Raw genomic sequence first — 26,829 nt, 5'->3', positions numbered from 1 at the left:
CCCTTGAAGTAGATAATTGATATTAAGTACATTAGCCTATAATAATACCTTATATTTACACAGTGCTTTGAAAATTTCAAAGCATTTTCATATTTATTATCTCACTTCCACTTCACAACAACCCTATGAAGTAGGTACAGAGGTATTATAATCCACCACCACCACTTAAAACATGGTGAGACTGAGGCACAAGCATGTCAAGAAACTTGTTTGAGGTCACATAACTACTAGTTGATGTCACAGCTAGAACTAGAGTCCCAGAATTCTGAAACTTAAAACTGTGTGTTTTTGGCAGAACGCGTCTCAGCTACTGCTTAATCTACCCAGAGTTCACGTGGAGATTTGTGGCTACAACTTAATTGGAGAATACAAATCAGGCATGCCTAAAACGTTCTACAGAAAGGAGATTGTTTCTCTTAGATCATGACTGTGTTAGAAAGGGAGGTAGAGAATAGTCAGTTGTTTTAGACAATGCAAATTATAAACAAACAAAAACACTCTGTAATCAGTTTCTGTATATTTTGGAGGCTATGCAGTCATTAATTCATGTATTCATTTTTTAAAGTATCTATTAAGTGTCTTTCTATAAGAGACTGTGCTCAGCACTTTTGGAAAAATACAAAGATATACATTTAATTTGGGGGGTTTGCTTTGAATTAGGTAGATAATTGTCATTATAGTCATATTACCACCTGGTAGATGAAATGAAATGCCTTCCTCGCAGAAAAGCAAGATAAACAAAAACAAATCAAGAAACTGGGCAACTTCCCTTCAATTCTCTTCCTGTAGAAAAATTTTTTTTTTTTTTTTTGTAATCAAGGTGATAAATGGTACTGCTAGGTACACAAACCACCAAGTTGACTATGTCATCTAACATAACACAGGCCTGAACCGGAACGCCCCCTTGAAACTGGGGAGAGTGGGCTTACGTTATTGCCAGGTTCCTTATCAGAAATATGAGATCAGGATTTAAGGGAAAATGTTAAGTTTCTAGCCCAAAAAGCAACTTCCAGAAAGCAACTCTGAAGGCCAGGGTTAATTCTCTACAATACTTTCCCCTCCCTGGCTCCAAACTTTTTCTCTTGGCAGGCATGCTTGAGGATGTAGACAAAAGGCAACAGAGCCACTGATGAGTGTAAGGAAACTGACAAGAGTTGAAGGCCCTGTCATTCCCTTGGAACATAAGCAAGAGTTTGCTAATGAGCGTTGTAAGTTTCCTTGGAGGTCACTTTTTTTTTCCCCGAAAACATTTCCCTGGACAGATTTCTTTACTTTCTAGCATAAATACCTCCAAACCCAAAGGCAAAAATGTGTGCTAATATTTACACATATTATAAGCACTTGTTTGATAAATTTCTTTGGTTTATACTAAATGTACACAAATAGTGTCACTGAGTTAAACTACTTTTTTTTGTTGTGACAGGTCCCGCTTGGCTCCCAATGTAGGTATGTGAAACAATATGTATGTTCATACGTGTTGTTTATTTGCCTTGTGTGTGTGAAGAGTGGAGACTCAGCGTTAACCCCAACTTTGTCCCTAACTCTCACCATTTTGCTTCTCTGAGTTTCCAATTTTTCCACTTGTGAAATTACAGTGTTGGAGTCAGTGAGCTGTAAACTCTGTTTCAACTGTACCACCCAACGATGCTCCAGTTTTTAAATATGTTTTTGTGGTTATTAAACATACATTATTTTAGCCATATAGTAGGGTATCCTTAGCAAACATAGTAGGGTCCTGCTTCAGGATAATTGGTCATAGTTGGTTACAAAATCATAAATCAGATAAAATGAAGTTTATTCTCTATATCAAAATGATTATTTGATTTGTGAAATAATTCCTGTACAGTGGTAAATAACAAATTCTGGTTATACATTTAAAAGAATGATTTACTTTTAATCCATGTTTTCAGAAATAGTAATTTCGAGTGAGTTATACATGCATTAAATAACAAAAAATGTATAAATGTCACAAAATCATAGTGCTGTGAAAAGCTAAAGTAAAATTTCAATCCAATATTCTCAACTTACAAAATGGGGAACTATGGAACAAAAAAGTTTACTTACTTGCTCAAGATCATACAGGTAGTTAAAAGGCTGTGCAAAGAAAACCAACTGCAGAATATTTTCCGTATTTTTCTCTATTCACATTTTGAGACCACACCTCTTCATTTACCTATGAAGAAAAAAAATCACAGATGTTCAGTGCTTAAATTGAAGAATAGTATTAAAAATAAAATTTAAAGTTATAATGCAGACTCTCAAGTTCTTCATGTGTGGACACATCACATTTTAATAGTCTAAATAGAAGATTCACCTGCATTTAAAGTAAGTTAATCTGCTTATGACTTTCTCAATTTTGCTCATCTTCAGCTTGCACCTGAAATACCATAGTACTTTAAAATTATTTTAGTTTTTTGGTTGTTCTATAAATAATATTGTGATTTTTTATAACATAAGAAGAGATTGACCTCTGCCAATAATATATTTTCTAATACTGATACTGAAATTCCGGTGAGTATGCTTATAGGTGTTAGTAGGAATTGATTTCATTGCTCCCAGTCACATAAATGAGTTTTATTATTCTAGTACGAAATACTAAATAACCTCCCTTTACATACTTATCATTTTGGTGCAATGGTTGCACCAAATAGTAACACAAAATACCCATCAGTTTCAAGGCACACCCCTCCATTTTTGCCATGGACCCCAATGTCTGCAATTAGCGGGGCTCTTTAAAACTAGTGCTTCTAGTATTTCATTGACTCACACTAAATCAGTCCCTCCATCACCCAGTTAATTTTAACCTTGACCTCCCACAGCTGTAATGCTTTGCTCCGTCCAAAAAAACTCCCTGCTTCCACCCTTTCTGCTTCTGATGAAGCAACAGTGGGGAGGAAAATCAAAACCCATTCCTTTAAGAAAGATTCCGCCTTCTCGCTTATAAGCAAGCGCCTCACGCTAATTGTGGAGTCTCCACTAAGTCACACACTTTACTACTCAGCATTGGGAGAAGCTGCCGCCGCCGCTGCCACCCCGGGGCTGAGGCTGCAGCGGGTTTCTGTGCAGCACTGCAGAATCCACACCTAGAAGACACTCGGCTACTACCCTGCACACAAGCAAGCCTTGGACCCTCAGTGGGTAAGATCTTTTATCCATTTTGCCCAGAAACTGTGTCAAAGGGAACGATCATGGAACAGATTGCTCCTGAGACATGCTTCTAATGGATTGTGTTAATTTGTCTTCCTTTGATGGGGAGGGGGGGGCGGTTTGGATTTGTGACAGGCAAATGCCCCGTCTGGTGGAGACTATTGTCTGATATGTGCCCTTAATATACTTTTTTTTCCTATTAAAAAAAAAGGCTGACCTTGATGCATGCAGAGCTTTTCATTTCTTGCTTTTTAAATGCCCGAAAACCTCCAGCCACTCCCAATATCGCTCAAATACTGCAGATATTTAAAAATGCCAAATAAGAACGACAAGGCTGAACATTTTCTACGTCTTTTCTCCCCAAAGCCAGGAAGCCTTTCCCACGATCCTTGAGGGGTATTTAAAAATCGGAACCATGGTTCGACTTTGAGCAGATGGGAGGTGGTGGCAGACTAAAATTGCTGTAGCCTGAGTCCGGTGGAGAGAGCAAAGGAGGATAAATGAATCCCAGTTGGTGGTGCTAAGACGAGATCCATTTTCCACACTTCGTTTGGGGGAAAGAGGAAACTACATTTTAATTAGCACATTTTTTAGGGAAGCGGGAGGGGATGGAGATGAGGATGGCGTGAAGTATTTGAGGGGGAAGAGTCTGCAGAGGGGGAAGGACACGACATGGACTGTCGCCAGGGCTGTGGAAACGAGGGGAGCGAGGGTGGGGAGTGAAGTTTGTTGTGTTGGGGTGGGGTCGACCCAAAGGACCAGGAATAACCCGAATGGCGCTCGCAGACCGGATCCGCGTGTGAGGGAGGGATGTGCCTGTCGTGGGTGGCAAAGGAAGGGGTGCGTCGCCGGGAGGGCTATTTCGCGAGCAGGCTGGAGTGAGCAACGCGTCTGGGCGGCGCGGGTGGGCGGCCCAGTGTCACCTGTGGATGGACCCACCTCCTGCCACTGCGCGCTGCCAAGTTTCCCAGGCCCCGGCTTCCCGCTTCCAAGAGGTCAGCTGTCAGTCCGGGGCCCGGGCAACAGTGGGGGTGGGGACCCTCGGGGGGCCGAAGCGCGGCCGGATTGGCAGAGCCCCCGGCCAGTCCCTCCGCGGAGGTGGGGGGAGGTGGCGCCCCCACCGGCAACTGCGCGGAGGGAAAACCCCAGGCTTGGCCTATGGGGGGCGTGCGGAGCTTGAACCTCCGCAGCGACCTGGCCCTGAGGCCCCCGCCACCGGGGTGGGCGGCAGAGGCTCGACTCGGGGCGAGGCGGCTCAGCCTGGGGAACCCGGAGCTCACTCCAGGTGGGGCGGCCGACGTTTCCGAGGCGCCGCCCCTCCCCCTCGTAGTCGCGTCTCCACCGGGGTCGCTTCCCGCTCCGACCCTCAGGGGACGCCGCAGATCAGAGCAGCACAGCCGCAGGAGGACGTGGAAGAGGAGCCAGGCGCGCCAGGCCCTCCCGGAGGCGCGGCCTGTAGGCCCCCAGGGCCGGTCTTCACCAGCCTGCTGCCCGCACTCGCCCAGGGGGCCGCAGGGGGCGGGGCCAAATCTCCGGCGAGGCGCGAGGGGCCGCGCGGGGCGGGACCTTGAGGAGGCGAGGCCGGGGACGTCCCGTGATTCCGAGGGGCGGGGCCAGGACGTGCAGGGGCCCGAGGGGCGGGACCAGGGGCTCTCGGGGGCTGCGAGGGGCAGCCTTTAGGGGGCGGGGCCAGAGACGATTGGGGGCCTGGGGGCGGGGCCTGGGGCGGGGCCACGGGACGCTGGAGGGGCGCTCGGCCAGTCCCGCCAGAGCGCCAGCCGCCAGCCGGTAACGGTCGTCAGGGCCGGGGGCGGGAGGGGAAGGGGGGAGTCTAAATTATATTTTTAAAAACAGAGCCAGAGGTAGAGGCTTCGGCGACTCAAGTGTCGCCTCTTCCTGCTACACAGGGCTTGGCGCCCAGGTCCCTCCCTCCTCACGCCCCCTCCCCTTCTCCTGCCCTCCCCTCTGGAGAGGTGCGGCGCTTAAGAAGCCGCGGCGGCTGATCGGGCGGCCGCTGCAGCCCCGGCGGCCGCGGTGAAGGAGGAGGGGAGCACAAAGCCGGCTGCGCGCTGCAAGGTAACGCTAAGACGGGAGCAGGCACCATGGTTCAGCCCCTCCTCCCGGCGGGGATGGCGGGCGCCCTCGTGGGCTGGGGTGCGGGGACCCTTCCACGGGATCGCGCGGGGGTAGGGAGCAAGGTGGCTCGCGGGGATGAGGGGACTTCCTATTGACTACCCCAGCGGCCTCAGGTGACCCCCTCTCCCCCGAGGGGTTGGAATAGGAGCTTTGGGCTGGACGGAGGGGAGTGGACCTGCAGGGCAGGGTCTCGGGGCGCCGCGGGGTGGGCCCGATTCTCCTGGGCGTCCTCTGGTTTCCCCGGGGAGGGCGGAGAGTTCTAAAAAATCGGAGATAGCTGAGGCTTCGGTGACCCGGAGACCTTAAACTCTGAAGGTGCGCTCCAGGAGGGTGCTTGGAGAAAGTGGAGGTGAGGAAGGGAGTGTTGGTTTGTTTTGATTTCCTTATTTAAGAAACTTTGTTACAAGTTGAAAGTATTCAGCCACCTTTCTCCTGTAATCCCCGTTCTCATTCCCCCCAACACCAAACACACACACACACACACACACACACACACACACACACACACACACACACACACCCCTACACACATGCATGTTAGGTTGAGCTTCCTGCCTGGGGTGACAAGCAGAGTTGGCAGCAGGTCTGGTTTGCTGGTGTTTGGGGCACGTCCAGCTTCTTTGGAGATATGCTATTATAGCTAGGGCAAGACCACAGATACAGGTAGAATATGCAAGGCCTCTATTAAAATGGCAAGAATGGCCTCAGGTGAACTTTTTTGTTGCAGAGATTTCATTGCAAGTAGGTGCCCGTTAAAAATGGAAGCGTAAGTAAAACCACTAATTTCTTTGGCACATGTGCTGTTGCAGTTGACCCGCGGGAGTGGTATGGAGAGAAATGGAATTTAACTCAACCAAGAGGCTTTACATGGGGATTATATGCAAGTTTGGTGAAGGAGTTGATAAGATTCTGGGGATTAGAACCAGCTATATAAACGTGTGTGCACGGTTCCTTATGCATTTTAGATTTAGCAGTATGAAATAGTTGCTTTTCTTGGAATCCAGTACTTCTATATCATGCCTAGTGTGTCCTAATTTTGGCTTTAGGAGACTTCTAATGAGGGTGTTGTTAAAGAGACTAAGAGTGCAACATAATTTGTCATTTGAAAATTAAGATGCTTGACTATTAAAATTTTGTGTAATTAGGTATGGGACCGGCACATTTATAGGGTTAAGTTACTTTTGGAGCATATGTATAGGTTTTATATCTAAGTCTTGATTGTGTTATAATTACCCTTTTGCTTAAATTGAGCAGATTAACTTTGCAGAGGGAGGACCAGGATAAAATGACTTTTCATCTTTCAAAAGTTCAGTCTATGCTAAATCTTAATATTGGCCTTAAGTGCTGATGTATTGGTGGTAGTTGCTTTTGAAGAAGAACAAAGTGGTGTGTCTATTTTGAATGTTAAACATAATTGAGTACTTCTTGAGATAGTTGGTTATGAAGCATTCAATATTTTGTAGCTTTTTACATGTGTGATAATCAGGAAATGTTTGGTAAACGTTTGACATATGACATAGGTGATCATATACTTGGGAAATATTTTGCATGACAGAGGATTGTATTTTCAGAATTTAAATTTAATGTTCTGAAAAAGAACAAAATGATGTTGTACACCTTGCTATTTCTAAGCCCTTTTTTCAATAATGTTAGTCATTGAATGTGAGTTCTGCTCAGTGATGTTTCAAGTTTGGATTTGGTCTTTGTAAAACCAGAATGTCTTTTGAGACTAAGAGGACATAACACACCACCTCACCTTCTATGCACAATCCTAAAACCTAGATACAGGGTGGGGCCCAACTTTTTGAGGTTGTAAGACTTCCTGAAGCAGGCCTATGATGTTTGAGTGTTTTTGTCACACCTAAGCCACACCTATACAGTTTGTTAGCTGTTTAATGTTGCCTATCTGAAAGCAGTTTGTTGGCAGTACTGGGTAGCACTTATGCATGTCATCAGGGTATAAGAAGCATTTCTATTGAGGGGAAAATCACAAAAAAGCATAGAAACCCAACTCTGAGCAAACTGAGTTTGTAGAATGTTGTGGAACAATAATATCAGAACCTTAGCTTAACCAAGTTGTTTTATATAAAGTGTTTAAAATGTAGTCTGATACAGAGTAAGTGCTTTATATGTTTATTATCATCAGTATATTAAATGACACTTTTTTGAAGATGGTTACATCATGCTACTCAGCAAGTGAAGACTCAGCAAATATTTGTGACAGCCAGTATTCGTTTGCTCTACATCTGTGCCAGGCACAGAGTTTTATATGATTTAATTTGCTTAATCCTCATGTCAACCCAATTACTAAACAGAGAGGTTAAGTATCTTACCTACGGTGTACTACGTGGCATAGGCTCATTCTGAACTCAGAATCTGGCTGGAGAGTTAGCCAAGTCCTGGTAACATTTGCAAATCAGTGAAAGGTCTTCACAGTATTCCCAAGACTGCAGGTGTGTGTGTGTCTTGTTTAGCCACACCTTCCTGTATCAATACCACCAACAGGTTATGTTTAAATCTGAAGGATGGTGATTTATCTGTATTAATTAGAATCACCTTTGAGTTTGGAAAAAGATTCTCATTTGATTCACATAACATTTTTAGCTAGGATGCTAGAATTTGGGCTAGAGTATGCTATCTTTTTAATTACTAAAGACATTAAAGTTTTTTGTTTTTTTTAAAGCTTGCCAGGTATATAAGGCTGCAAGTGGCACTAACGCCCCTAGGATTCAGGTTCTGTACTCAATCAGTGGGCCTGGTCTTCCGATTACCAACACCTGAGATGTATTTATCTTAAATTTGTTCTAAATTCCACCTGAGTTGTCTCCTGAAATTAGCCTTAATTGAAAAGATGTAAGTTGTGGCTTATACTTTGTCACTCACATTCCTCAAGGAATTGTGTATTGATGCTTCACCAGTGTAGTTGATAGGTCAAGCAAATTAATTATAACCTGAATTAGGAGCCGTACTAAGTAACGTTTAAAATGATTGTAGAGAGCCGATAAGTCTTTTGTTGACAATTTAGTGAGATGTAAGGAAAAATGTTTAAAAACAAGCACATGATGAATTAAAAAAGCTCAAGCTGTATAAAAGACTCAAGTTACTAACTAATCTGTTTCCCACGTTAAATAAACACTAATCTTTTGCTGTAGTTAATATTTAGTGCTATTTCCAATTTCTTTGGAAATATTAAATTTGTAGAATTTGAATAGAAAAACTTTTTAATGTCTAATCAAGAGTTCTTCCTTTTAGACACTCTATTTGAAATTGATTGAGTAGTTGTAGACTGTGTCGTGTCGTTGAGATTCAAATTGAGTGCCCTAATTCTTTATTTCTTGTCTTCTATGCTGATGCTTTATCATTTGATCTCGGGGTGCATGCCAGAGTATTTATAGATGAGATTGCTATGAAGTCTTTCGGGTTCTGCCAGAGACTAAATTCTCTTGGCCAAAAGCCAAAACAATCTCAAAGTTTTACTGTAATGGGTTGTATATATTAATCCTCTCTAAATCAGACAGGTTAGAAGTCTCTCATTGACTATGGCTTGAAAGAAAAAAGTCTGTTATCCCTTATGTATAATAATTAGATAAATTTAATTATTTTTTTCTTCCAGCAGTAGATAGTTATGGACACACATGTGTAACCGTACTACATGGGGGGAGGATACTCTTCCTTTCAGGTAAAGTTAAAAATTATTCACCTGGCAATTCATGCAAAAAGTATTTAAGTACCAACCAACAGTATGCACAAGAACAAGAACTTTAACTGAAAATTAGCCAAAAATATTGGAGAAAAAAAGGTTCGTGGGCATTTTGTTTGTTTATTTCGTCTGTATTTTAATAATGTTGATCTTTTATATCTGGACAAGTCCCAAATGACATTCAAAATTATTTGCACAGTTGAAAACATATTTGAACGTTAAGAAAGTACTATGTACTTCACCCTAAAACCTTAGATGATAGCATAGACGAGAGTCGGTCTCTTGTTTCCTTAAACTATTTTTTGAGGGGTATGTTTGAAAAGCTGCAGTAATAATCTTTCAGATTTCTAGGGCATTACTTACTACACTGAAGGAGCAGTTTAATAAAGAGTATCTGAGAAACCTTAAAGAATGAATGTGGCTGTCAGTGCTGTGTAGTATAACCAACCCAAAAAGTAGTAGGCCGATCACCAAAAGGTATAAAATGGATGGAACCCGTCTTTGATGTGAAAGGCTTACCATCGTTTTAATAGTAAATTTCCTTCTTAAGAAGATAGTATAGACTAGTTTTTATCTATGCCAAAGCTGAACTGTTGTTGTAAAATATGTATAGGCTTTGACACATAGTTATATCATTATAATGAGTTTAGATCTAAATTGAGCTTTTACCTGATGTCAGACTGATCCGCACCACCACCATATACTTTACATTTACTTTTTTTTTAAGTTAGCTTTTTAAAGCTTGTTTGAAAATGATAAGACTCCCTGATGTAAAGTGAACTTTGAAACTTCTTTGTTGCAAATTGCCAGTAGCTGGGCCTGAGAATATTGGTATATAGGCAGTACATTAACTAACACTTAAGATTGCTACCTCCTCAAACAAGGCTACGTATAGGTTATGAACCTCAGGTTATGAAACTCACTTTTTCTATAGTAGGATACATGGTTTCCGTAGGATAAAAATTTCCCACAACCTGTCAGCCAGGGGGTAAAAACACTTTTTTAGAAACTTAAGGGCAGTAATGATATAATGTTCTTTTTTTTTTTTTTAATTTGTTATTGGGGAACAGTGTGTTTTTCCAGGACCCAGCAGCTTCAAGTCAAGTTGTTGTTTTCAGTCTAGTTGTGGAGGGCATAGCTCCCTGGCCCATGTGGGAATCGAACCGGCGACCTTGATGTTATGGGCACTGCGCTTCAACCAACTGAGCCAACTGGCTGCCCAATATTATGTTCTTAAAACCAATGTCTCAAGAAATATACTGTATATATTAATAAAACAGAATAAAAAAAACTTCATTGCTCACAATGTGCATTAAGATAAGTAGACATTGAGGCCAAGCAATGGATTATACAAATTGAAACCTAACTCTAAGTAACATGCATGAAATTTTTTGCTAACTCTCATACTCCTTTAAATTTTTTTTTTAATTAATTTTATTGGGGTGACAATTGTTAGTAAATATACTCCTTTAAATTTATTGTAATTTTTGCTCCCCCATTTCCCACCAATGGAGTGCTCACCTCCTTGGATGGAAGAGGGAAAGGACAATGAAAGTGTGGGTTCAGAGCCTATTTTATTCAGTTCCCATGGCTGTTGGCTGCCAGCTAGGGAAGCAGGAATTCCAGCAATGCAGAAAGCAAGCAGGTTGGAGAAGTGCTGAGTTTTTCAGTATCGTAGGGACGTGGTGTATGCCTTTAATTTGTCACCATCAGCAATGTTTCTGTGAATTTCTTCCACAATGGCTCAGCTTATCCTGTGCAAGGACAGCATTTCCTTTTTCCTTTTCCATACAATATTCTCATCCTGTCATCTTTTGATCTGCTGGAATGACTAAATGCCGTAGCAAAAAGATGGGTTTACTCAGTCTCCTCACGGGATAGGTAATGAAGCTTACTTGGTATGTGTAATGGAGTATATTTTGGGATCAAGCCTTCCCCAGGGACTCTTTAAGAACACTACTTTTAATCCTTCAGAAATTAGAGCCAGCAACTGTTAGCTGCATTGCCACTTCTAATCTCATTTGTCTTATTAATACATGAGGAAAAGACTCTGTGAGGTCAGCCTTTTAATACCTAAGGAAGTGGTAGGGGAAGGGTGATGGTCAGAGCTCTAGTGGAGTTGTGAATTTTAATGCGCTTAAGTGCATAGGATGAGAGGTGCAGAGAAGAAAGATATTGTCAGTGAAGTTGGTATGTTAGTCTTATTCCTTATCCCCACTCCCAACATTTTTTAAAAAAACTTTAAAGCAGTTTGCCTTTTACTTTACTCCAATGACTTTTATTGCCAGGACTGAGTTTTATCTCTCCTAGAGAAAGGTAGAATTTTTAAGATGATCCTATCATATTGCTAAAAAGTGGCTCTCAGCTGGAGGTTACACTAAAAGGAATTTCTTTCCATCTTTTTCCACAACTGTCTGCTTTTTAAATTTCAAAAAAGATCTCTGAAACAGAAGTGTGAGAAACGTTACTCATCATGAAATAGTTGGGATCCATTATGTATTAAAGTAAAATACATATCATTAATGACTCAAATCCATATTGCTTTATACAGCTTTTTTTCGCAAAACTATTTCTACAATTTTGTATTAGGATGTTTGATTCTTTTTAAGTGGGTATCAAAAGTTATTTTCAACCAAAAGTTAGAAGTAATACATCTTTCACTGGTGTTAGTGAATGTTAATGACAAAATCATAGTTGTCTAAACACTGTTGTCATTAAATACCCTAAAGAAATATTTGATAGCTGGAGAAGGATCTGGTTACCAACCACTGAAAGGCTGTCACTTCTATAGCAGAATGTAATAGAGAAGGAATATTTTATGCCTGAATAAGAAAGGTGTATCTGCTTGACATAATAAAGGCTCTTAGAAGCTGATTATTTGGTAATCACTTGAGTTAGATGATTTTACGTTGTGTTTGATGTTTTATAATCTGGACTTCCCTGGACTCTAAAGTGTCTGGTTGGACCATCAGCTTTTGATGAATGTATTTCTGGAGGGATTGTGACTATCAGTTAAGTACTTTGAAGTGAGAATCCCTGCTTTGTATCACACCTGAATGTCACAGAACGTGTTTCTTTGAGCTTGTTTAATTTGGGCTCAAAGGGAAGAGTGCCATCTACTGAATGGCCAGCATCAAGTTGAGCAGGCCCACGTTTTTCTTAGGGAACTCTCATCTGGCTTTGAGAAACCAGGCTCAACTTCATTGAAGTATTTGATGGAATCTTAGTACCAAGTGGAACTGTTGCTTATTTAATTTTAATTATTCTTCCCAGCAGGAGGCCTAAACACATTGATGAAGAACTAATTCACCACTTGTTGGAATGCATGGGAAAGGAGAAACTAAGGAGTTGTTGAGACTCAATATTAAAAGAATGGCCTAGCAATGGTGAAATCATTATTAAATTAAAAGTGGTAAAGAAAATTATTTTAATGAGGCATATGTCATTAGTAGTTCTAGTTATTGATGGCTCCTGCAGATAATAATGATGTTTAAAATTTGGGCTTAAAATCATCAAACAAATCACTTGCTTAACTAGAGGTAAAGGTTTTACGAGTACTCGATTAATTTTTTTCTCTTGCCCTTTTACTTTGTCTCAGGTCCTAAGGCAGTGATTCCTACTTGAGTGAATTCACTGTTTCAGAGTGGATTTTGTTGTGGTTTTGGTTTGCTCAAGTGGACTCCTGTTTTGTTTTGTGTGTTGTCAAGTTTTTCCTAATTTACAGAAACTGTTTATGGTAGTAGCGATAGACAGAACTGGAGATAGCAGAACCAGTATAATATAGGTCAGTGGAGGTTTAGGATACCTGGAACAAGCCTGCTAAAGCCAGAAGCAGGAACTGTGGCAACTGAAAGCAAGCTTTGAAATTGTTATGATAAGAATACCTTTGTTATTATATGTCTGTTATATATAATTAATCAGTAACCATTTTTATCAGCCCTTTAAACCTTTCCAGGATCATGTTAAGCACTTTACATAAATTACCTGAAATTTAGTTAAGTAACTTGCCCAAGATCATGCAGTTAATAAATGACAAAGCCAAGATTTGAGCCCAGGGCCAATTTCCTTTAGACACTATACTTTACTGCTGATTTATTTAAGCTCAATCTTGTTGGTAGCTGCACAAAAGGCTTGAACCAAGATTAGAATGGTTTTCGGCCTCTGGTAGAAAACAGTGGTGTTTTTTTGTTTGTTTTTTGTTTGTTTGTTTGTTTTTAAGAGGGTGATGCAGTGGGTAACTCGGATTGAGGTAGAATTGGGTATTATATATGAAATAGACCTTAAAAGATTTGCTCTTTGGTTGTGTCTGTAATGTTCATTTCTTTGTTCCTTTTGCTATATTATTTATTAATTTAAAACTACAAGGAAAGTTTATTATTGAAACATTGAAGGGGGTTATTTCGTGTTGCTTAAAATACAGAGGGTGCCAAAAAAATGTATACACATTTTAAGAAAGGAAAATATGTATTAAAATTTTAATATTCAATATATACGGATAACAAAAGGGGAATACAAGTCATGTGTACACATTTTTTTGGCACGCCCAGTATACTACTTTATGGGAGGAGGGCTTGAGTTACTAAAGGGTTTTATGCTGGAATTTGGCAGGTTGCGGATGAGGGAGGGGTGGGGTTTTGATAGTTATCTTTCTGTATTTTGCTTGCTCCTAAATATTTTTAGGTAGCAGTACTTTTGGATATAGCAATAATATCCCATGTCCACAATAAAATTCAACCATGTGCTGGTCTAGGGTCCTGGAGAAACCTCCACTTCTGGTGCTCACCAGGTATGCTCTGTAGACCAAATGAGTACCATACCTCACATATAAGTACTAATACTTTTGAATGCATATAGCCTCTCACTTAAGAGATATTTAATGCCTGACTACTATTTGAGTGTGGTTTTGTTTTTTTAAAAAACATTTCGACCTTAAAAGGCATCCTTATTACTTTAAAAGGTTGGGAATTATTGGTTTGGTTTAACCAAAAGCTCCTAAAATTGCAGTTCAGTGATCATTATGCTTTGTACTTTAAACTGGATCACTCTTTTAGAAGTCTGACTCTTTCCCTTTATATGTGACAGAGTTATGTTTTACCTTCCAGAAAACCCCCATAGGAATATCAATTATGTAACTCCTTGGGATTCTGACTCTACTTTTCAGTCAAATAGAAAAGGTCAGCAGCACCTAAGATGACAGTGCAGAAGATGTTACTAGTCAGTGTGTGATGAATGCTACATGACAGGTTTGATAACGAATGTCATAGGTCATCTGGTCAAGAAAAGAACACCATAGATGGAATGGTCAGAAAAAGAGCCCCAGGAAAGAGGAACACGGATAGGTTTTGAAAGGCAGGGTAGAATTTCACTAGGTGCAGACTATGGAAAGGGTTTTGGCAAGAAATTACTGTCCATGAAAATAATCATTCTTTTTCTGTAGCACAATGGGAAATCAGTTATAACAGTGCTTCACAATCTCTTTCTGCTGTAAGGCACTTGAAGGCCACAGTATACTCTTATCAGTAACAGTGCTAAGGAGGTATATTAGAATATTGCAGGGGTTGGAGGGTGGAGAGCGTGATGGTTGTAGTAAAATAATGTAGATTTTAACAACACTCCCTCTGAACCCCACAAGAAAATTACTGGTTTATAGAAACAGCCTTATACTGCTATTTTGGAGCTAGTAATGCTTAGGAAAGTTGGTACTTTAAAAAAGATTTTAGAAATCTTTGTTATTTCTAACACTATACAGGAAAAGTCTATTTTGGGGAAGAAATATATATATATGAAAGATATATATATATATATATATATATATATATATATATATATATATATATATATGGGTGTTTTATTTCCGACTCCCCCTGCACTCCAGTTCAAGCCGTTGTTTCTCAGCCTAGTTGTGTAGGACACAGCTCCCTGACTCATGTTGGTATTATGAGCCTTGCACTCGCTCTCCCTGGTGGAGGCAGTCGGTCATGGGTTGGCCACTCACAGCAGCTCATGGCAGCTCTCGCCGGCTGCTCACGATGGCTGCCGGTCACTCAACACTGCTCATGGCAGTACACAGCAGCCCCGCAGCAGCACACAACAGCATTCAGCCCATGGCAGCTCACGCCAACCTCCGGCTGCTCACGGCAGCCCAGCTCCAGGGAGAGCCATTGTTCACAATCTTAGCTGTAGAGGGCGCAGCTCACTGGCCCATGTGGGAATCGAAAGGTGGACCCCAGCGGTTAGAAGCATGGAGTTCGAACCACCTGATCCATGGGGCCAGCCCAGAAGCGTATATTTTTAAAAAATCTGTATTTGTCCATCACTTACTTTGTTTGCTAAATGCTAGAGTATAATTCTGTTGATGGCTCTGTTATAACTTTTAAATTTAATATGTGAATAAAGTTGTTGATATGAGATTATCATTTCTACTTAATTTTTGTAAAAAACATTGTCTGGTTTTGGATTTTAGAGGATTTGTTCCAAAGTGTTTGAATACTCTTAGACTTGCTAATGCTTATCACTTACTATTTGAAAATACTTAGTGTCTATTCAAGATATGTTAGAGCCAGTTGCTTTATTTATTTATTTATTTTTAACTTATGTTTTCTTCAGTATAAAATATGTCAGGGGTTGGAATAGATCATCTTAAGATCCATTTCAGTTTGAATATGCTGTGATAGTACTTCCAAGGAAGGTGAATTCACCAATTGGTGGTTTTAGTTAGCAGGTGGTCAATAAACCTGTGATTGTACTATGTGAAGGTACTGGGAATGGGTCTAATTGAAGGCCAAGACCATGCAAGTCCTTCGCTCTGTGTGTACTCGTATGTGGCAGTTGAGAAAAGGACATCATCACTCCTGGAACTTGTCAACTCCCAGAGTTTATTTCAGTTCTTAACAAGCTAAGTGTCCTTGGCAATGGACAATGGACAGATCCTTTTCAATAACAATAAAACGAGCAAGGATAGCAGTTTTTCCTAAAGCAAACTGTAGGAACATTGTGGCATATTTTTCTAGAAATGGTGCTTTCCATTCCCATTCTAACTTTATTATGTTTGGTATATTATTTCCTCACAAACATTTCTCTGACCTCTGTTTAGATCTTTTCTGAGCAGCTTTATACTTCCTTTCATTTGTTCACTTGTTCATTCAACAAATATTTATTGAGCACCTATTATGTGCCAGGCCCCTTGTTCCAACTGCTGCGAATTCTGCAATAAGCAAACATAACCCTTTTGCCCTAATGGAATTTATATTCTTGGAGGTAAATAGAAGCAAACAAGTATATGTTGTGTACAAATGTTATGGAGAAATATAGAGCATGGAAAGAAGATAAAGGGAGTGTTTTGGGATAGTGGCAAATTTAAATAGAGTAACCAAATGAAGTCCTCACTGAGAAGGTGACATGTGAGCAAAGACTTGAGCATGTATGTGATATCAAGGAGAAGATCATGGCAGGCAGAGCTAACATGCCTAAAGACCCTGAGGCACAATTGTACCTGGCATGGGTTAAGCAGAACAAGGGACAGGTATTGGGAAGCTACTGGATGACTTTGAACAGAAATGGGACATGATCTGACATAAGTTTTAAAAGGATTCTTTTCGCTGTGTTGTGACACTAGACCACAGTGATGTATTAATTTTGGTGAAAGATAATGTGTCTGGTAGAGGTGGTGAGATTGGATTGGATTGGATTCTGGATGTATTTGGATTATAGAGCCAGCAGCATTTACTAAGTGGGATGTAGGTGTATATCCCATATGGGGAGAAAGACAAATCAAACTTGACACCAAGGTTTGGAGTCTAGGCAAAAGTTTGCAGGAGGAACACATTTGGGTGGGAGAAAATAATAGTTTAATTTGAGGTATGTTGAGTTTGAAACATCTATTAGACATCTACATGGAGATTTTGAGGAGGAAGTTGCCTTAAGTGGAGATCCGTGCATAGTTATAGGCTGACTAATTAAACTTGAGAGTTGTCATTTTCCTTTTGCATTTTTAAATATTTACATATTTAATCCCTTCGATGACTAGAATGAACTTTGCTGTAGTAAACCTTGCTGCTGTACATCTTTACGCTTTGAAGGGGTTTAATCCATCTTGTAAAATCTTGAATTTATTTTAACTTCCAAGGACACTTTGTCCCAAAGGAAATCTTTTTCTCTATAGATATAACAATTTGCTTTCAATCAAAACACGAAAATAAAAATAGTGCTGTTATGCCCTTTAAAAACGTGTGTGAATGTAAAGTGTAAAATGGCTATTCCTCAAAAAGTTAATGGGGTTTAATGGTTAAAAATAGTAGCATACAAGTTATCATTATGATCCAGCAATTCTACTCCTAGGTATATATATACTCAAGTGAAAACATATGTTCACAAAAGGAACTTGTACACCAATGTTCATAGCAGCATTATTCATAATAACCAAAAAGTAGAAACAGCCTAAATGTCTCTCAACTGATTAATGGATAATGTAATGTGGAATATCCATGCAATGGAATATTATTCAATCATAAAAAAGGAATGAAGTACTGATATATTCTACAACATGGATGAACCTTGAAAAAATTATGCTAAGTGAAAGAAGCCAGTCACAAAAGGCCGCATATTGTATGGTTCCATTTATATGAAATGCATAGAATAGGCAAATCCAAGGAGACTAAAAGTAGATTAGTGGTTGCCAAGGTTTAAGGGTACTGAGTTTTCCTTTCGGATGATGAAAAAAATTCTAGAAGTAGATAGTGTTGATGGTTGCACAACAGTGTGAATGTACTAAAAACTGCTGAATTGTACAATTTAAAAAAATGAATTTTATCTCCATTTTTTAAAAAGATACCAGGAAAAAAGTGTGTGTGTGCACTCATATGTACACGAGAACAGCTAAAACAACTTATGTGGACCTAATTTCTCAAATAGAACTGCTTTTGCAGAAAGTTGAGGAAGCAAGAATTACTGTAGCAAACCTGGTTTAGCTTGGTTTGCTTAAGGAGGCAGAGTTAAGGTACTTAGATCAGTTTGTGATCTTATCTTTGGCAAGTCATGGGTGAGTCCATTTTTTTTAAATACCCAATTTCATAAAGATGACCTAGATAAACAAAAGAAGGCTTTGTGATTATTATTTCCATGGGTTTCAGAGAGTAGAAACTACTTTATAATTAAGTTTTTTAGGTCTTAAGTCAGTAAAGATAGTTTAATTTTTCTCTCCATACCTATAATTTAAAAATATGGAAAACTCAATTCCCAATAATTTTTTTTTTCTAGTGAACCCAAGATGATATTTACCTCCTTAAAGCATAATTACCACCAAAGAGTTGCTTGTCAAAGAAGTACCTGAAAGGATTACGTTTGTTTTGTACCACTATTCTGTTATTTTTAATTAAGATATAATTCATACACCGTAAAAGTCACCCTCTAATTTTATTGTGAATATCTAGATATTTATATATTCCTTTATTAGAATGAAAACTTCTAGAGAATAGAGGTTCATATTATTTGAATGGCTTGCTACATATTCATCATTTTAAGGGAAGCGTGTGTGAAGCAGACAAGAACTGTAGTTGGGAAGAGAGACCCTTACGTAACTGACGCCAACAGCAGCCTGAGAGTTATGCTGTATCAGCGAATTAGAGGAAGTGCAGGTGGGCACAGGGAAGGGAAAAGTTTATCCCACTGGAGAGACACAGTCCCTGGAGAAGGATGGCATTTGAGTTGATCTTCGAGATCTCTCAAATGTTGAAGAGGAGGGTGAATTACCAACCAAAATAATAGACTATACAAAGGATGGATGTGGTGGGAGAAGGAGGAAAGGTAATGTTAAAAGAACCAGATCATAAAGGACCTGGGTTTAGATTTTATTTTGTGGTACTTATTTACCTGATGAGAGGCAAAATCAGATGTGTCTGAGGTTTGTTTGGGATTGTGAAGAATGTTGTGATAGAGTGTTGGCAAAGAGACAAGGATATTTAGAGATAAGCAAATGAACTACCGCAATGGCTTTGAGATTAGAAAGGGAAGAATGGGATATTTTGGAAGCAGAAATCCATACATCTTGCACAGCGCAGGAATTGAAGGAACATTTTGATCACCTGGTTAGAAATTTAAATGTTGCATTTTACTCCATTTCCAGTATTCTGATTTGTGAAAGAAGGAAGATACATCTGTACTGCTAAAAATCAGGTAGATTCAGAAAGTCTTGAAGGTATCTTTTCCTTACCCTACATAAAAGACTTTAGAAACTTGACTATTTCTTAATTTTCTTTAATTTTTATTGCTTGTCAGCTATTACCCAATTGTCTAAGCTTTGGATTTGTTTTCATTTGTGCATTTGGAAATGGTTGAATAGTCATCATTTTGGCTAAAGAATAGTCTTTTTGTTTCCAAATGAAACTGCCTCCCTATGCTGTGTTTTTGAGTTTCATTTTAAACTTTTGTGTAACAGAATAATAGAAACGAAAGAATTGAAGGCACTGAGCATTCTAATGTCAGTATTCCATGCTGTCATTACAGGAAATCATTATGCCATCTTGAAGTTTCCCCTTAGTAACATTTAGTGATTTATCTTGGAACTTCATAAGTAAACATGTAGTAAACATGTATAAAAAACAATTGGAAACGTCAAAAGAATCACATGAAAAATCATTTGTTTTTGCTGTGTAAATTTAGTGGAAAATCGAATCCAGTAAGACTCTTTGCACATTTGTGTAATGAAACAACTAATAGAAAATTTGGCTCCTCTGATGTTTCTCATAGCTTATTTGCAGGCATAATGGCCATTTTTGTTTGTGGCTCCCTTTAATAAGGGGACATAATGATTTTATAAATGAGTGTAAGAAAGTACCAAGTTTGACAGAACTTCTAAAATATTGCAGTGTAAAACTTGCTTTCATGCTTAAAATTTGTAAGTGTTAAATAATGTTTAAAATAACTTTTTTATTCAAAAATAACTTAATAAAATTAAAGGTACTTGACATAAAATACAATTAAAAGTTTAAAAATCGGAAATATAAAGAGTACTCTCACTGAGTTTTTTAAAAGCAAGAATGATTTTATTAACTTGATTTCTAAGGTAAACTTACTATTTGAGTCACATTTTTTATAAAATCAATTTCATTTTTAAATATTTGAAATAAGTTTTTCAGTGCAAAATGTAAGGATGTGGAACAAAATCTAAAAGGCACAAGAATGTACAATGAAAAGTAAGTTGTCGCCCCATCTCTGAATCACTCAGCTCTCTTCTTGTATATTATTCCAGAGATATTTTTCCTTGTTTATTTGAAATCCCTGAATCTAGACTGCCTGCCTGCACCTGGTGGATGTACTGCTGCATGAGAAATATAGCTGTAGGTCCAGAACAACCTGGGGAAGTAGCCAGCCCTGTTCTCCTAAGTATGGTTTTCAGATCCATTGTTTCTTTTTTTTAGTGTTTTCCTAGCTCCGCCTCCACTTAAGCACAGGTATGGAAAGTGGGAGGTGGTCATTATAATCATATTTCACTCATATTTTACCCTAGGCGTTGACAAACAACTTCTTTGAAATGATGCATGCTAACAAAGCAAATTCCAGCTGAGAAGTGCTCCCACAGCAAAACATCCTCTAGTAGGGAGGGCAAAGAAAGGGTCAGGAACGGTCAGCCTTTCCAGCTTTGTGCATTTACCCTGTTATGCCAGCTAGACCTGGACCTCTCCTAAAACTTTTCATTTGTTAGTACTTGGCATTATTTTATTAGCTGTCTTTGGCCACCTGCCAAATCGTAAGATTTTTCTCCCAAACTTTGGGATTACCTGACTCTAAATTTACTGTTACTAGACTTAGTTTCTTATCTTCTTTTTGATGGTTTAATAGAATGTAATTACTATGTGGAAACTATAAAAAATAGCCTTATATTCTTTTTGGAGATGGGTTAGGGAGTCCTTTTTAAAAAAAATTTCCAATATTTAAAACATTTTTGTACCAATCATCTTTTATTAGGCATTTTCTCCATTAGGATATGAAAGGTTTCAGCAGTGATTGCGTTCCTTAAGGAGCAGTGCCAGGCACAAAGGCCGTGGTGAGGAATACAGAGTGTGCCTTTTCACACTGGGCCTCTTCAGTGGTACGTGCATAGCCACCCATGTTGGAGTTTCTTGTAAGAAAGGTAGTGGTTGAAAAGCATGGAAGCTGCCAGCAGCATAGAAACTCCAGCGCGCTTCCTTTCTTCACATTGACACACTAGTTGTATACCGGTAGTAACTTTGAAATACTCCAACAATGCCGGTAGGGGCGGAATCCTGCCTCAGTATCCACCTTGGCATTCCCCTGTTTGATCATCCATGAGTTTCTTCTCTATCACTGGTATAACTGAAGCCATCTTGGAGTCCTGGGTGTTTGCTGTCTTCCAGTATTTTTATTGTGGTAAAATACACTTAGCATTAAATTTACCATCTTAGCCATTTTTAAGTGTGTAGTCAGTGATATTAAATACATTCATAATGTGTAACCATCACCACCATTTATTTCTAGAATTTTATCACCTTGTAACACTGGAACTCTCCATGCCTCCCTCCTATATTCTTACATGAAAAAAAATTATTTTAATATCAAGGTTTCGGGTGATACAAAAATCTATGATTCCTATACTTAATCAAGATTATGACCTGAAACGCTATACAGGTCTGTATTATGCAGCAAAAGTTATGATTGACATTCAAGTCTCTGGAGTTGAGACCAGCGGTACAGATCTGTAGCCTTTGACACATGTTTTAAGGTGAAGAACCATAGCCTCATTGTAATGGGAAGGACCCTCACCCCTCAGCTGTGCAAATTCTATGTTGGGTCCGAGAAGAAGTTTGATAACTATGGGAGAGGTAGGAATCTGCAAAGTGGTGCTAGGTGACCTCTGCCTTTATCACACAATAAAAAGGAAGTTTCTCCAGTAATAGAAATAGGGGCTCTCCGGGTTTGCAAGTCTCCTTGGATGCTAAAATTCTTCCTTTGTGTGAATCGGTCAGGCTTTCTATTATGAGTGGAAGTGGGAATTTTCTGTAAACTTTAAAGTTTGGAGCAGCAAATGGGAGTAAAGAGGGGAATGAACTCTAGACTCATAGAACTTTGGAAACCCCCACCTCGTTTTATGTGTGAAGGACCTAGTCTGGTTGAGTGATGTAACATGTGCAAGGTAACATGTCACTTGTTGTCGAGGTAGACACACACCTGTGGTTCCTGATTGTCGGCCCAGTGTTTGTTCTGGTTTATCACACTGTCGGCCATCTTAACCCACTCGTGCAATTCTGGGGGGAGGGAGTTCACTGGAATTCCCTCCAGCGGGTTTGGCAGGGTAAGAGACCTCAGTCTTTAGGGCATTTGAAATTGCTTTTCAAGAAATAGTTGGTACCTGTTTTTGTTATTGTTTCTTTAAATCTTTCATTGAATTAGGGAAAGTTTTATGAAGAAGTTCTTAAAAAATTCTGGAATGTAAATGAACTTTCTTGTTATCTTGAAAAAAGCTATGCTGATCTTCTGCATATTCCAGTTTTAGCATGCTCACCCCTGAAGCAAGTCATGTGTGTGGTAAATGTTTCTGACATGTTTAGGAACATTATATTGAAAATTCAAACTGGATGTATTTGGCTGCCTTGACATTTTCTTTTGGAAGGGAACATATTTGAATGAGGAACAGTTCCACCCTCCAATGAAAAGGAAAAGTTTTAGGTCATTTGTTTGAGTAAAATAGATTATAAACTTATGGCCCTAATTTTCCATTATTTTCAACTAAATGGGCCATTACATAAGGCACAGTGAAGGAAGAAATCGATCATATTAGAAATGTTAGTGTTTTAATCTAATTTTGTGATGAAACTCATTTATCAAATAAGATTTTTGGCCATTAAGAATGCATTTTATGTTGCATCATACCAAGGATTTTGAATGGAATCTATCAGATTTGTTTTTATTGTTTTAATGTTTTGATAATGGCATTTGGTTCATGACAAGTTTTAGAAGGCAATTTTCAAGATAGCCTGGTCTTCTCAAAATAAGGTCTTCTATAATGATATCTTCTGAGGAATTAAAGATTCATTATTATGGTAGGCATCTAAATAAAATATAGTTGCTTTTGATCTGACTACGAGTATACAAGATGTCTTTTGATCTATTTTTAAATCAATTTTAGTAGTAATAGGTCCAAGGTCAAGGTACTTACTAGAGAACTTTGAATTCAGTGTTTTATTAAGTTGACTTAAACTATTTGAGGGTTGTGTTTCATGGTGACAGCATTTGTATTTAAAATCTTGTGGGTCAATTTTTATAAAAACCATGTAATATTTTAAGTTAATTATTGATATTTTTAAAAAGCTTCTACTGCTGCTTTTTCCTGAGATTTTGTGTTATAGAGAACAAAATGTCGATCAAATAGAAACTTCAGTTATCTGAAATTTCTTAGGTCCTCTAATGAGGGAGGACCAAATAATTAAGAATACAGGGGCTCCAGGGATGTGTTGGAAGCAGTAACCTCTAGGTGCATCCAAAGTCAGCGCACATTGACGCCAGTGTCTTCTCTAGTCTACTGGACTTAGAATCAATATTCAGAATGAAGACCCTAAGACCGTCTGTCAAAATTTGTTCTTTAGTTACAGTTGACATACAATATTATGTTAGTTTCAGGTGTACAACAGCGATTAGACATTTATGTACATTACAAAGTGATCACTCCAAAAAGACCCTGGCATCTTGCACAGTAAAGTCTTAAACAGTAAAGATCAATATGTGTATGAAAGTGTATGAAATCAGAAGTTGGAATGATGGCTTTTACGATTTTGAGGGGTCATGGAAGAGAAGGCTACATTTGTTTGGCTTATTATTATAAGATGACATTTATTTGACATTTCTTATTTGAATAATTAATTGTATGGGTTTCCCCAAAGTGTTTCTTTTTTGATCACCCACTATAGTTTCTTTTAAGAGGTTTGATCGTAAGGGTTTGGGCCTTCTGTTCAGGGATGATTTTTGTAGAGGTGGATAACTGTTTTGCAAACACCCTGCATAGTTCGATTTGAAGTCTCATAGGAAGGCCCTGGACTACCGTTGTCCCCACCCCCAAAATGTGTCAAATTGATTTTAATAATATATTTAACAAAATTTTAAAATATTATCTTTCAACGTGTAATCGATATTAATGAAATATGGACTCACTGAAATAATGAGTCAATGAAAAATTAATGAAATATTTTACTCTCTTTTTATATGCCAAGTCTGAAATTCTGTGTGTATTTTACACTATAGCACTTACCGTGTTTCCCCCCAAATAAGACCTGGTCTTATATTAAACTGTGCTCCAAAAGACTCATTAGGGCTTATGTTCAGGGGAATGTCATCCTGAAAAATCATGCTAGAGTTTATTTTCCGGTTAAATCTTATTTTCAGGGAAACACGGTAGCAATTCAGACGAGCCACATTTCAAGTACTCAGTAGTCACATGTGACAAGCAGCTACCAAATTGGACAGCACAGCCTCAGAACAGCTTTCTCTTTTGCCCCACATCAGGGTTGAGGAGTCTTTCACTAGGAGTTTATTTTGAGGGACTAAAGTCTTGCCATCTCTACGTATACTCTTTATAATTGAATGGAAACGAAACACTTCAGAGAGAAAAACACATTGAACCATTCTCCATTCTGATACTTTAAACCATTTTTTGCCTTTATGATGTGATAACCAAAAATTAGTACTGCTGAAGAAACGAAAATATTACTGAATGAGAACTTTAGAGAGCAAGTTCTGTTGGTTGAGCTTAAGTGAGGAGAGCTGGAGTAGAAAAGAGTCAGCACTGGGTTGTCCAAATAAGACAGGCTTTGCTATCCAGGACGTAGAATCCTGCTGGCCTTGAGCACGTTACTTAACTTCTCTGGGCCTTTTTACTTTATTCATAAATGGGATAAAACTACTTATCACTTAAGTTGATGTGGAGATTAAATAAGATTACATATGTAAAGTGTGTCCTGTGTATTTGATGCATATGAGGTACTCAGAAAATTTGTATTGAATAAATGATTGTTGCTTAGTTGCACTCCCAACCCCCTGCTTATGAGAAAGGAAGAGGAGGGAGGCATGCCTAAAATGAATGTTGGAATATATTAAAGAAACTTAGCTCATTTACTGTATTGACTAGGATTCAGTCTTTGTCCAGAACAAACTAGCCTCTAAGCATTGTGGTTAATTGAGATTTTAATTGAGGACCATTGTCTGAAAGGTTTAAATATTAAGAAATGAATTCTGGCAGTTAATTTTATTTCAATATACTTATTCCATTAATCAGTAACAATAACATCTGTAAATGTCACTAAATTTGTTTCAATTATTAAAGAGAAAATTCTCAATTATTAAAGATATTTCTTTTTTCCCTAAAGATAACTTCTTTACATCTTTTCCTAGATAAGTATACAAATCCATCATTTTCAGTTTCTTTACAGTTTTATCATGGGGTTATTGCAATTTGAAATTTAAATGTTTTGCGTCAGCTTTGGAAGGCTAGCTTACTGAGTAATAGTATACTGATGATTGTAAACTTGTGCAGGAATTGGAACTAAGATTTTCTAAATGGAGGAAAAACTACAACTTTGCAACTGAACTTTATAATGCAAGTGACCTATTATTCTTGTTGAGGTGTTAATGTCAATTTGTATTTTTAGAATGGGGACTTTCTGTGACATTAGCTGTATGGCTTGTTTTGAATCTACTTAGGAGGAGGGAGTTGTCAATTATACATATATTTTTGATTTGCTATGCATTTCGAGTAACTTAATTCATTTGAAAATTTGAGACATCATTGAAATGCAGGAAAACGTGAGAGTTCTGAATAGATAATCATCTATTAGATGTGAACTGTTCAAAACTTCATACTCATCCCGTGTGTAGCCATATCTATGGTAATGTCCTTGGAAAGCAATCACATTTGAAAGTCTAGTTCTTTGCCAACAGCATCTGGTTCCACTTTGCATTGCATACTTTGAAAGTACTTCTTGAATTGCAAAAAAGCAAACCATATGACACAGACTTTTCTTACCTGATTGAAAGTTGTTTACAGTTATAGTCAGACTTTAACAAACGTAACATAACCCAAGGCATAATTAGCCAAATGCATGGATTATCATGACACCTCAGAGATAGATTCTTAACAGTTATCAGCTTTTTAAAATTGTCCAGACTTTCACATTATTCTAGTGACCCCTTACAGAGGCCTTATTTACTAAACATTGTAGAATTTTGAAGACGCTGACCTGATTGGAATATACTCTGTTAATAGGCAATCAAGAAATGCTGTTGATCGATGGGATTGGCATTTCTCTACTAATTTCTTACAGCTCCCAACAGCTGTCACTGGTTGTATGCTTGTGTGTATGTTTGTCATAGCTGACTGTGAGCTTTTGATATACAGGTGTGTTAGGATTATAGTATTCTAGGGCTTGGCAACCCCAAGAAGATTTGTGAGATGATTTTAAGTGGCATGGATCCAGGCTGACCTGTGAGCCAGGCGAAATACATCTTTGATTTTCTTAAGATTCCCTTCTCAGCACCCCCTTTTTAGCTTTTCTTTGCTTTTTTTCCTCTTGACTTCCCAGGCGGCTAAACTGTCTCAAATAATCCCTGTTGAAATGTTAGCTGATGAGTTCACTGCTTTTTCAGAGACTTTTATGTTTTAAAAGTGAGCTCTTTTAAAAACAAGGCTCTTAAGGTCCCTAGAAGGACAGTGGAATAACAAGCATTGGGGTTGATTCTTTGGACTTGGCCCAGTTTATGCCAGGATTGTAGAGCCCAGCTGTCCAATACAGTAGCCACTGGCTGTGTGTGACTGTTGGCCACTTGAAATGTAGCTAAACTTAATT

General features: G+C 38.7%; 2 protein-coding genes across 10 annotated transcripts in view; both read left to right on the top strand.

Annotated features, from left to right (window-relative positions):
• Positions 1–2,871: 2,871 nt before the first annotated feature.
• ADD3 (adducin 3) overlaps positions 2,872–26,829 on the top strand; it is a 109,402-nt gene continuing 85,444 nt past the window's right edge. For 2 of the 9 annotated variants that reach the window (XM_081073813.1, XM_081073821.1), the window contains exon 1: positions 4,875–4,935. The gene's annotated coding sequence lies outside the window, so the exon portion shown is untranslated. Of the gene's footprint in view, positions 3,139–3,894; positions 4,143–4,857; positions 5,224–8,966; positions 9,083–26,829 lie in introns of those variants that run through there. The other 7 variants (XM_081073809.1, XM_081073816.1, XM_081073810.1 and 4 more) reach the window with 7 other exon arrangements.
• On the top strand, positions 3,921–5,185 carry LOC308508224 (uncharacterized protein; the record flags this gene model as incomplete). The annotated part of the gene is made up of 3 exons (XM_081074574.1): positions 3,921–3,946; positions 4,119–4,432; positions 5,055–5,185. The coding sequence occupies 3 exons, from the start codon at positions 3,921–3,923 to the stop codon at positions 5,183–5,185; spliced, it is 471 nt and encodes a 156-aa protein (XP_080930700.1).

This window comes from Rhinolophus hipposideros, assembly GCF_964194185.1.
Source record: "Rhinolophus hipposideros genome assembly, chromosome: 15".
Classification (NCBI taxonomy): domain Eukaryota; kingdom Metazoa; phylum Chordata; class Mammalia; order Chiroptera; family Rhinolophidae; genus Rhinolophus; species Rhinolophus hipposideros.
The sequence above is the reverse complement of the archived record's forward strand: the minus strand, read 5'-3'. Positions and strand labels throughout refer to the sequence as shown.